The sequence below is a fragment of the Salmo salar genome, chromosome 11, assembly GCF_965601325.2.
Source record: "Salmo salar chromosome 11, fSalSal1, whole genome shotgun sequence".
Lineage (NCBI taxonomy): Eukaryota > Metazoa > Chordata > Actinopteri > Salmoniformes > Salmonidae > Salmo > Salmo salar.
In genome coordinates, this window is record NC_138301.1 from 84,965,025 (window position 1) to 84,977,291 (window position 12,267).

Genomic DNA, 12,267 nt, shown 5'->3' on the forward strand with positions numbered 1-12,267 from the left:
GTCCAAAACTAGCGGACCAATGGAGACTCATTGTCTACGCCTCCCTCTAAACCCCTCCATTCACGTAAAAATAATGCCAAAACTCGCAATCGAAAATCTCGGCAGTGAAAGCAAAGAAACAGACATTCAAAAGGAAAAATACGAGTAGCGTAACCAAAAGGTAGTACATGCAGGCAAAATCTATTCAATAGGATTGGTGGAAATTTTAACCGAAAACGATTTTTTGCATTCGTTTTCAAATATTAAAAAAAAATATATTTTGTCATAGAATTTTGCTCTCGCTTTAAATTATCTGCTTACAAGTTTTGGGGTTTTGCTTTTGACATTTTATTTTTGTTTCCAATTCTATACATTTTGCTTTCAATCGTTTGGTTTTTGATTTCAACATCCAATATTTCACCCGTCCTCGAAAATTTTTACATTTTTATATTTAACTAGGCAAACAAATTCTTATTTACAATGACGGCCTAGGAACAGTGGGTTAACTGCATTGTTCAGGGGCAGAATGACAGATGTTTACCTTGTCAGCTCGGGGATTCCACCTAGCAACGTTTCGGGTTACTGGCCCAAACGCTCTAACCACTAGGCTACCTGCCGCAGCGCCGCCTACATTCTCAACTTTATTTTTCATGTTCACGATTTATTTTATTTTGAATTCAATACATATGGCTCTAAATTGACCCCATACACCTTCATCCACACTGGCGCAGGAAAATATTTATATGTACTGTACATTCAAAACCTATTGGGAGTTAAGAGATCGTAAAACAACAATCTGTCAGTATTCATTCAGAGACCAAGAAAAACCCTTTCAACTGGTTTAAATACAGTCCTTTATTCTGTATTGCAGTGCTATGAACAGACGCACAGTACATCCCAATGGAGGTTATGGTTAAGTATCTCTATTCTCAGATGCTGTGGTGGAGTACAGTAGTAGATGGAGCAAACGTCTATAGTCTTAGTAGTGTAGTGTGTGTTCTTAATTATGGGCATGTGGACAAGCAGCAGCCCATATGGTACTGAAGGAACCAATATGATAGCTTTAGTGTTTAGTTTCATTCTCCTGCAAGCAGCAACTGTTTATAGGTGACACTGACTGACGGGAATAAATTATGTTGAGAAAAACGAACAAAATCAAATACAATTCAAAAACATTCCTATGGATACGGATGACACAGTATTCGTAAACAAGCAGTGTTGAATGACAGCATTCTCCTGATACAGTCCTGGTTCTGTCTCATAACTTCCTATTCCCCATGTAGGGTGTCAAAGCAAAGGAGATGTGCTCCTATTGTGTCTGTGGCGGCCATTTTGAGTAACCATCTGTCTCTCTCACTGCTGTTTGTCTAAGGCTGCTATGTTATTGGAGTAGCTGCTGTTATGAAAGGAGAGGAAATGCCCAGTCCCAAATCAAACCATAGCCCATACAACCTATGCACTTCTGGAGATCTGAGAGTATATGATAGGTATTGGCAATTCTTTAATTACTTCACTTTGTCTTCAGATAGGCTGGGTTTTTTTCTTCATATTATTTATATACCATCCAATCTTCTCAGGTGGTCTTCAGTGCATGGGGGTACTGTTGGGCTAAGGGACGATTTGTGATTGGGCGGAACTGTCTGGGAGGATGTCCTTTTCCCTTTGGTACAATGATGAGACATCTCATCACTGATTGGTTCTGTGAGCAGGAACAGCCGAATGGCAGAACCGCTGGCCCTTACAGTTTATGGCCATTATATCAAATACACTAAACACACATGCATGCAAACACACACACACATTTGTGCAAATGTTGTAGGTTCTAAAGCTATCGTGGAAATGCTCAGATCCATACCCGCAACATACACTGTGTGTAAAACTGCAGTACGTGTGTTTCCCTGAAGAGAGAGCGTGTGTGTGTGATTGCTCAGTGGGTTGCTCGACAGGGCTGAAGCGAGACACAACCGACCCTGAAGTTATTAATCAATAATTGCATCTCAAGCAGGGCCTTACAACCAACCATCTCCCCCGCAGGACCTGAGTGGCCTTTCTTGACACACACACACACACACACCTCGTTCTCCCACTTCCTCAACCACCCTGTGGACTTCCTCCTCTTCTTTTTAAGGAAAAGTAATGAATTCCAGAAAAGGCCTCATGGTGCTGAGCCTCTGAGGTCAGCTCCCAACAATCTGTGTCTCTTCTCTCAACAGGACCCCCTGGGGGAATTTGAGCCAGTCTTTGTGTTCCTCTGTTAGCAGTGTGTGTGTGTGGGTGAGCGTGTGTGAGTATAGCTCCTTAGGCCCCAGTCGGGTCAGTTCTCTACATTGCCCTTGTGTGTGGGCCGTAGTCTCTGATGCAGCCTGTAGTCTTGGGACGAGGCCCTGCGCGGGGTGGCCGGGGAGCAGAGCTGGGGGGCCGACAGAGCCTGGCCTGGGGCGGAGGTTGACATATGGTGGGGGTGTTGAGTCCTGCCTGTCTGGGTCCTGCCGCAGCTTACAGAGCGCCTGGTGGAGGCGGTGCTGTCCTCGGGTAGAGCTCCTCCAGGATCCCCTCTTCCCTGGTTCTCCAGCTGAGCCTCACACACCTCCAGCAGGGACACCACCTGCTCCCTCAGGGGGAGGGACTTGAACCGGCGCTGGGCCAGGTAGAAGAAGGCCTCCACAAATGCCTGCAGACCCATCCCTGAGAGGAGACAAATAGAAGAGATGTGGTAGAGGGAGAAGGGTCAGAGGAGAGCGGGAAAAGGAAGAAACAGGGAGGTGGAAGAGAGAGAGTATTTGCTGTGTATCAAACTGATTCTCCCTGATCCTTGAGTCACTCTCCAAAAATGAGTAACTATACTGAACAAAAATATAAAACGCAACATGCAATTTCTAAGATTTTACTGAGTTACAGTTCATATAGGAAATCAGTCAATTTAAATAAATAAATTTGGCCCTAATCTACGGATTTCACATGATTGGGAATAGAGATATGCATCGGTTGGTCACAGATACCTTAAAAAAAAAAAAAAAAAGTAGGTGAGTGGATGAGAAAACCAGACAGTATCTGGTGTGACCACCATTTGCCTCATGCAGTACAACACATCTCTTTCACATTAAGTTGATCAGGCTGATTGTGGCCTGTGGAATGTTGTCCCACTCCTATTCAATGGAATTTGCTAGATATTGGCAGGAACTGGAACACGCTGTCGTACACGTCGATCCAGAGCATCCCAAACATGCTCAATGGGTGACATGTCTTGTGAGTATGCAGGCCGTGGAAGAACTGGGCCATCTTCAGCTTCCTGGAATTGTGTACAGATCCTTACAACATGGGGCCGTGCATTATCATGCTGAAACATGAGGTGATGGCGGCAGATGAATGGGACGACAATGGGCCTCAGGGTCTCGTCACGGTATCTCTGCATTCAAATTGCCATCAATACAATGCAATTGTGTCCGTAGCTGTCCACTAGCTCTCCCACATCCCTCTTGTAAGTAGCTTATGCCTGCCCATGCCATAACCCCACCGCCATCATGGGGCACTCTGTTGACATCAGCAAACCGCTTGCCCACAAGACGCCACGTAGTCTGTGGTTTTGAGGCCAGTTGAACATACTGCCAAATTCTCTAAAAACAACTTTGGAGGTGGCTCATGGTAGAGAAATTAACATTCAATTCTCTGGCAACGGCTCTGGTCGACATTCCTGGTCAAAACTGCACATTTTAGAGCGTGACCTTTTATTGTCCCCAGTTTAACCAGCTTCTTGATATGCCACACCTCTAGGTATCCACATCAAGATGAAGTCAAACTAATAAATCAACCTAACAACTACACACAGAAGCTCTGACTGTCCTAAACTTAAAACACCCAGAACACACCCAGAGACACACCATCCAGGTAGGTACACTACATCTCTTAAATATATAGTACTTGCACATTGCACACCATTTATTCTAGCTTTTACTATTTACCACACGTTTCAAACTGTGCTGTGGTTCTCAATAAAACGTTAGGATGAGTGTGTGAAACACGCGAAGAAAGTGAAAAACAAGGATTGAAGTGAGGGCGAGAGTTATTTTCCTATAAAGTCTCATGGGTGGGGGGGGGGGGGGGGGGGAGAAAGCCAGAGAGCGAGAGAGAGAGCGACTTTCTTCTGAGGTGATAAGGGGCTTTTAGCATTCAGCTAAAGTCCTGAGTCAGCGCTTCCCTCTTCCCAAAACACAAAACTTAATTATTAATAATAAATACTTGCCTTATCCCTACCCCTACTCCACAATCCTTCCCTCCCCAACACTGCAACCCAATCATCAGAGAGAGATTGGCTCTGTTTTCCTATTACCCGTAGGGGTAATGACCAAATTCTCACCCCTTGATTTTGGTCTGGAACCAAATATTCAACTCACTCCTCGCGTTGCGTCCTGCTAAAAACTGTCCCGCCATGCCAACCGAGCCCAACAAGAGGAAACTCGAACAGCATTCAATCAAATCGTACCGCTGTACCCCTCTCTTCCTCATCATCCTGCCCCATCTGCATATTTTCAGGTGGAAGCTGGTGAATTATTCAGAGTGGATGCTCTCACAAATGTTGTCACTACGCTGTGAGCTCATTTCAATGATGTGAGAGGGGATTCCGTGAACAGTTAGAGCCAAAAACAAAACCTGGCCAATTCTAAAAAGGTCACAGCTAGTTCTGCCAGAGAGCTGAAGACATGCATTAGCTCCCCCAACTAATGCTTAGTATTTAGTTCAGCGGGCTAACACAATTACGGTTTGTTGTTGTTGGTGGGCAGAGTGATTCGTGACTGGTGAGCTGTGTGAGAGGTGACTTGTGATTGGCTGGAGGGTTACCCGCTTCTCTGGAGTCAGGCAGCATGCTGGCCCAGCGTCGTGTGATGTCGATGTAGAGGATATCCACAGTCGCCATGGAGAAATGACTGTTGCTCAGTTTACAGTTCCTACACACAGACAGATAGTATGGTTTTATGTAGCCTACTGGTTTCATTGAGTAGAAAAAGCACAACACACCATACCATTGGCATCCAAGAAGCGGAATTGCTTGATACAACTGACCAAATAGGTTACTTATTAAAAAGCACCATGCCAAGGAACTAGTTGACAATAAGTACACACGCATACCAATGTAAGCTCTCTGACTCTGTGTGTAGGGGTGAGGAAGAGGAACTAGTACCTGATGAAGGTTCTGAAGCCAGTGGGCCCCAGGCGCATGTTGCCCTTGACCCCCAGGAAGCGCAGGAAGAGGGCAGTGATGCGCTCCACGGTCCGCAGGTAGCTGAACTGCTTGGTGTACTTAGGGAACACCTGCTTCAGACACATAGAGGGCAGGACACGCCCCTCCTCCCCAGTCCCCCTCACTGGTGACCCCAACATCTCCTCCTGCTGGTGCTCTGGGTAGGACCTGGGGGAGGAGAGGGGGAGGGTTATTGATGGGAAGTGGGTGTATCCACTAGATTCACCTATTCTACGGAGGTCAGGTGTGTGTGAGAGTGAGTGAGTGAGAGAAGACAGAGATAGATTGAGAGAGAGAGGTTATTTAGGGGAATTGTGTGTTGATAGGAGGTGATCTATGAGTGAATAAGAGCGGGTATCCATCTTGTGTAGACGCCTATAGTGATGTAACACTGATGCGTGCCTGACCCTATGTACCCAGGCAGCAGGGCTGAGTAATGGCCTCTATAGTCCTTCTGGACATAGGAGCATAAGGCCAGCCTAATGAGTCAGCTGGTATACTGGAGAGGGAAAAGAGAAGAGAAGAGAAGAGAAGAGAAGAGAAGAGAAGAGAAGAGAAGAGAAGAGAAGAGAAGAGAAGAGAAGAGAAGAGAAGAGAAGAGAAGAGAAGAGAAGAGAAGAGAAGAGAAGAGAAGAGAAGAGAAGAGAAGAGAAGAGGAAGAGAAGAGAAGAGAAGAGAAGAGAAGAGAAGAGAAGAGAAGAGAAGAGAAGAGAAGAGAAGAGAAGAGAAGAGAAGAGAAGAGAAGAGAAGAGAAGAGAAGAGAAAAGAAAGAAAAAAAGAAAGAAGCTGGACAGGGGAGCCGGAGGAAAAGGAGGACGGAAGGTAAGGATATATGGATGGAAGGTTTCACTGCGCTCTGCCGGGAGATTAAATAATCTGTCTATACAAGCACTGTGCTGTGGCTCTTCACTGGAGCAGATAACACACTCATGCCTGGCCCACACGCACGTCGCAAATGTCACCTAAAAGGCCAGCAACCAGACGGACTACAAACAAGACAGAAACTAAGTGGTGAAGAGAGGAAGATGCTAAGCTCTCCTCTCTGTTCCTGGGCCTTACCCAGACGTCTAGGCCTGTCTTAGCGGACCAAGGGAGAGGAGGAGAGAGAACAACATAAGATTCTTATGGTTCAAGGATAAACAAAAGCAATTATTTTTGAATTATGTTAATGTGATGCAGGCCACACGCCTTACTTTCAATTAGTCCTTGAGGCAGGGGAGGAAGAGGGGCCCGAAGGGAGGAGAGAGAGGGCCAGAGAGGACAGAGTGCAGGAGTTCATCCCACCATCCTTCTAGCGGTGCTCCCATGTACTCAGAGAGAGGGACCAGGGGTCTACCACCAATGGCCCACTGTGGCGAATCATTAGGATAATGCACCCACTGCCCGCAGCACCCACACAGGTAAAAGAACCCGCACGCACACAGAGGACAAATGAGGTAGCACTCTCAGCACTCTGGTTTAAATTGCTGTAGGTTATATCTGTATTCCTCTCCTATACAATGGCTGAATATGCTGAAGTAGGCTTGTGTTTAATGAACAAAGGACAACGTCAACAGAAATGTAAAGCCAATCCGGAAAACCAGTCACAAACACAACTAAAAACAGGGGATCAGAGTACCACTTCCCGAGAACAAAACATTTGAGCTTACAATGCAATCTCTAATCCTCACTCTCCCCGCATACCACCTCACCTTCATCTCGACAGGATACTGACTTGTCCAAATCAGCAGCACATTGGGGAAAAACTGTAAATGTTGTTAAAAACATTTTGCTGTTCTGCTCCTTTAGTCGAAGTGGAACAAATCCCTCACACGTGTTCTAGCAGAGGAGACGAACACAACTCGCCCTTCCAGAAGCTGTGTAAGAACTTAGTCTTTCTTAACTTCCTTCTTTCAGAGGTAGGTGGTTAAGTGCTAGCTCTGCTAGGTAGTTAGGAGTTTTGGGCTGCCCTGGTTAAAGACCTAAGAGCAGGTTAATATACATTCACACATGCTGGAAGGAGACAGGGGAGCTCCAGGGATGTACAGTATCTCACAAAAGTGAGTACACCCCTCACATTTTTGTAAATATTTGAGTATATCTTTTCATGTGACAACACTGAAGAAATGACACTTTGCTACAATGTAAAGTAGTGAGTGTACAGCTTGTATAACAGTGTAAATTTGCTGTCCCCTCAAAATAACTCAACACACAGCCATTAATGTCTAAACCGCTGGCAATGCAAGTGAGTACACCCCTAAGTGAAAATGTCCAAATCGGGCCCAATAAGCCATTTTCCCTCCCCGGTGTCATGTGACTCGTTAGTGTTACAAGGTCTCAGGTGTGAATGGGGAGCAGGTGTGTTAAATTTGGTGTCATCGCTCTCACACTCTCTCATACTGACTGGTCACTGGAAGTTCAACATTTACCTCATGGCAAAGAGCTCTCTGAGGATCTGAAAAAAATAATTGTTGCTCTACATAAAGATGGCCTGGGCTATAAGAAGATTGCAAAGACCCTGAAACTGAGCTACAGCACGGTGGCCAAGACCATACAGTGGTTTAACAGGACAGGTTCCACTCAGAACAGGCCTCGCCATGGTCGACCAAAGAAGTTGAGTGCACGTGCTCAGCGTCATATCCAGAGGTTTTCTTTGGGAAATAGATGTATGAGTGCTGCCAGCATTGCTGCAGAGGTTGAAGGGGTGGGGGTCAGCCTGTCAGTGCTCAGACCATACGCCGCACACTGCATCAAATTGGTCTGCATGGCTGTCGTCCCAGAAGGAAGCCTCTTCTAAAGATGATGCACAAGAAAGCCCGCAAACAGTTTGCTGAAGACAAGCAGACTAAGGACATGGATTACTGGAACCATGTCCTGTGGTCTGATGAGACCAAGATAAACTTATTTGGTTCAGATGGTGTCAAGCGTGTGTGGCGGCAACCAGGTGAGGAGTACAAAGACAAGTGTGTCTTGCCTACATGGTGGTGGGAGTGTCATGGTCTGGGGCTGCATGAGTGCTGCCGGTACTGGGGAGCTACAGTTAATTGAGGGAACCATGAATGCCAACATGTACTGTGACATACTGAAGCAGAGCATGATCCCCTCCCTTCGAAGACTGGGCCGCAGGGCAGTATTCCAACATGATAACGACCCCAAACACACCTCCAAGACGACCACTGCCTTGCTAAAGAAGCTGAGGGTAAAGGAGATGGACTGGCCAAGCATGTTTCCAGACCTAAACCCTATTGAGCATCCTCAAACGGAAGGTGGAGGAGTGCAAGGTCTCTAACATCCACCAGCTCCGTGATGTCGTCATGGAGGAGTGGAAGAGGACTCCAGTGGCAACCTGTGAAGCTCTGGTGAACTCCATGCCCAAGAGGGTTAAGGCAGTGCTGGAAAATTATGGTGGCCACACAAAATATTGACACTTTGGGCCCAATTTGGATATTTTCACTTAGGGGTGTACTCACTTTTGTTGCCAGCGGTTTAGACATTAATGGCTGTGTGTTGAGTTATTTTGAGGGGACAGCAAATTTACACTGTTATACAAGCTGTACACTCACTACTTTACATTGTAGCAAAGTGTCATTTCTTCAGTGTTGTCACATGAAAAGATATACTCAAATATTTACAAAAATGTGAGGGGTGTACTCACTTTTGTGAGATACTGTATCTGTGTGTCCTATGTGAGCAATTCAGAAACACTCAGCGTTGGCTGTGGAGGATATTCAGCAGTGTTGAGCAGAGCTGTTGCGGCAGAACAATTAGCGTTGAGTTCTGAGTGGCCTACTGCTGCTCGGGAGAACAGAGAGCGCTTGACATTCATGACTTAGACAAAGAATGTAGAGAGAGACACACACCTCATCCCTCTGCTCGCACAGACTAACTGTCATGTTTCTATGTCAGACTCAGTTTGAACCCATTCTGTCTCAAGACAGTTCTCTAGGAATATCTTTGTATTTGACGTTACCTATTCGATTTGACCTTTATGCATTGCGTGCCACGCTTTGATGAATGACAGAGAGCAGAATAAGGCAGAGAATAAAGACAGAAGTGAAAAACATACAGTACCAGTTGAAAGTTTGGACGCACCTACTCATTCAAGGGTTTTTCTGTATTTGTACTATTTTCTACATTGTAGAATAATAGTGAAGACATCAAAACTATGAAATAACACGTATGGAATCATGTAGAAACCAAAAAAAAAAAAAAAGTGTTAAACAAATCAAAATATATACTGCTCAAAAAAACAAAGGGAACACTTAAACAACACATCCTAGATCTGAATGAAAGAAATAATCTTATTAAATACTTTTTTCTTTACATAGTTGAATGTGCTGACAACAAAATCACACAAAAATAATCAATGGAAATCCAATTTATCAACCCATGGAGGTCTGGATTTGGAGTCACACTCAAAATTAAAGTGGAAAACCACACTACAGGCTGATCCAACGTTGATGTAATGTCCTTAAAACAAGTCAAAATGAGGCTCAGTAGTGTGTGTGGCCTCCACGTGCCTGTATGACCTCCCTACAACGCCTGGACATGCTCCTGATGAGGTGGTGGATGGTCTCCTGAGGGATCTCCTCCCAGACCTGGACTAAAGCATCCGCCAACTCCTGGACAGTCTGTGGTGCAACGTTGCGTTGGTGGATGGAGCGAGACATGATGTCCCAGATGTGCTCAATTGGATTCAGGTCTGGGGAACGGGTGGGCCAGTCCATAGCATCAATGCCTTCCTCTTGAAGGAACTGCTGACACACTCAAGCCACATGAGGTCTAGCATTGTCTTGCATTAGGAGGAACCCAGGGCCAACCGCACCAGCATATGGTCTCACAAGGGGTCTGAGGATCTCATCTCGGTACCTAATGGCAGTCAGGCTACCTCTGGCGAGCACATGGAGGGCTGTGCGGCCCCCCAAAGAAATGCTACCCCACACCATGACTGACCCACCGCCAAACCGGTCATGCTGGAGGATGTTGCAGGCAGCAGAACGTTCTCCACGGCGTCTCCAGACTCTGTCACGTCTGTCACGTGCTCAGTGTGAACCTGCTTTCATCTGTGAAGAGCACAGGGCGCCAGTGGCGAATTTGCCAATCTTGGTGTTCTCTGGCAAATGCCAAACGTCCTGCACGGTGTTGGGCTGTAAGCACAACCCCCACCTGTGGACGTCAGGCCCTCATACCACCCTCATGGAGTCTGTTTCTGACCGTTTGAGCAGACACATGCACATTTGTGGCCTGCTGGAGGTCATTTTGCAGGGCTCTGGCAGTGCTTCTCCTGCTCCTCCTTGCATAAATGCGGAGGTAGCGGTCCTGCTGATGGGTTGTTGCCCTCCTACGGCCTCCTCCACGTCTCCTGATGTACTGGCCTGTCTCCTGGTAGCGCCTCCATGCTCTGGACACTACGCTGACAGACACAGCAAACCTTCTTGCGACAGCTCGCATTGATGTGCCATCCTGGATGAGCTGCACTACCTGAGCCACTTGTGTGGGTTGTAGACTCTGTCTCATGCTACCACTAGAGTGAAAGCACCGCCAGCATTCAAAAGTGACCAAAACATCAGCCAGGAAGCATAGGAACTGAGAAGTGGTCTGTGGTCCCCACCTGCAGAACCACTCCTTTATTGGGGGTGTCTTGCTAATTGCCTATAATTTCCACCTGTTGTCTATTCCATTTGTACAACAGCATGTGAAATTTATTGTCAAGCAGTGTTGCTTCCTAAGTGGACAGTTTGATTTCACAGAAGTGTGGTTGACTTTGAGTTACATTGTGTTGTTTAAGTGTTCCCTTTATTTTTTTGAGCAGTGTATTTTATTTTTGAGATTCTTCAAAGTAGCCACCCTTTGCCTTGATAGCTTTGCACACTCTTGGCATTCTTTCATGCAGCTTCACCTGGAATTATTTTCCAAGTCTTAAAAGGAGTTCCCACATATGCTGAGCATTTGTTGGCTGCTTTTTCTTCACTCTGCGGTCTAACTCATCCCAAACCATCTCAATTGGGTTGAGGTCAGGTGATTGTGGAGGCCAGGTCATATGATGCAGCACTCCACTCTCTTTCTTGGTCAAATAGCCTTTACACAGCCTGGAGGTGTCATTGTGGGTCATTGTGTGGTGAAAAACAAAGCGCAAACCAGATGGGATGGCGTATTGCTGCAGAATGCTGTGGTAGCCATGCTGGTTAAGTGTGCCTTGAATTCTAAATAAATGAAACAGTGTCACCAGCAAAGCACCATCACAACTTCTCCTCCATGCTTCACGGTGTGAACCACACAGAGATCATCTGTTCACCTACTCTGCATCTCACAAAGACACGGCAGTTGGAACCCAAAGTCTCAAATTTGGACTCAGACCAAAAGGACCGATTTCCACCGGTCTAATGTCCATTGCTCGTGTTTCTTGGCCCAAGCAAGTCTCTTCTTCTTATTGGTGTCCTTTAGTAGTGGTTTCTTTGCAGCAATTCGACCATGAAGGCCTGATTCACGCAGTCTACTCTGAACAGTTGATGTTGAGATGTGTCTGTTACTTGAACTCTGTAAAGCATTTATTTGGGCTGCAATCTAAGGTGCAGTTGACTAGTGAAATTATCCTCTGCAGCAGAGGTAACTCTGGGTCTTCCTTTCCTGTGGCGGTCCTCATGAGAGCCAGTTTCATCATAGCGCTTGATGGTTTTTGCGATGGCACTTGAAGAAACTTTGACTGACCTTCATGTCTTAAAGGATGGACTGTCATTTCTCTTTGCCTATTTGAGCTATTCTTGCCATAATATGGAGTTGGTATTTTACCAACTAGGGCTATCTTCTGTATACCACCCCTACCTTGTCACAACAACTGATTGGCTCAAACGCATTAAGGCAAGAAATTCCACAAATTAACTTTTAACAAGGCACACATGTTAATTGAAATGCATTCCAGGTGACTACCTCATGAAGCTGGTTGAGAGAATGCCAAGAGTATGAAAAGCTCTCATCAAGGCAAAGGGTGGCTACTTTGAAGAATCTCAAATATATTTTGATTTGTTTAACACTTTTTTGGTTACCATGTGTTATTGCATAGTTTTGATGTCTTC

The 12,267-nt window shown here is 45.8% G+C and overlaps 1 protein-coding gene across 2 annotated transcripts in view; it reads right to left on the reverse strand.

Annotated features, from left to right (window-relative positions):
- Positions 1-816: 816 nt before the first annotated feature.
- ttll11 (tubulin tyrosine ligase-like family, member 11) overlaps positions 817-12,267 on the reverse strand; it is a 52,882-nt gene continuing 41,431 nt past the window's right edge. For both annotated transcript variants that reach the window (XM_014128145.3, XM_082958113.1), the window contains 3 exons: positions 5,156-5,383; positions 4,816-4,922; positions 817-2,664 (listed from right to left, as the gene is read on the reverse strand). In XM_014128145.3, coding sequence (XP_013983620.1) covers positions 2,294-2,664; positions 4,816-4,922; positions 5,156-5,383 — 706 coding nt within the window. In that variant the 3' untranslated portion in view covers positions 817-2,293. The remainder of the gene's footprint in view (positions 2,665-4,815; positions 4,923-5,155; positions 5,384-12,267) is intronic.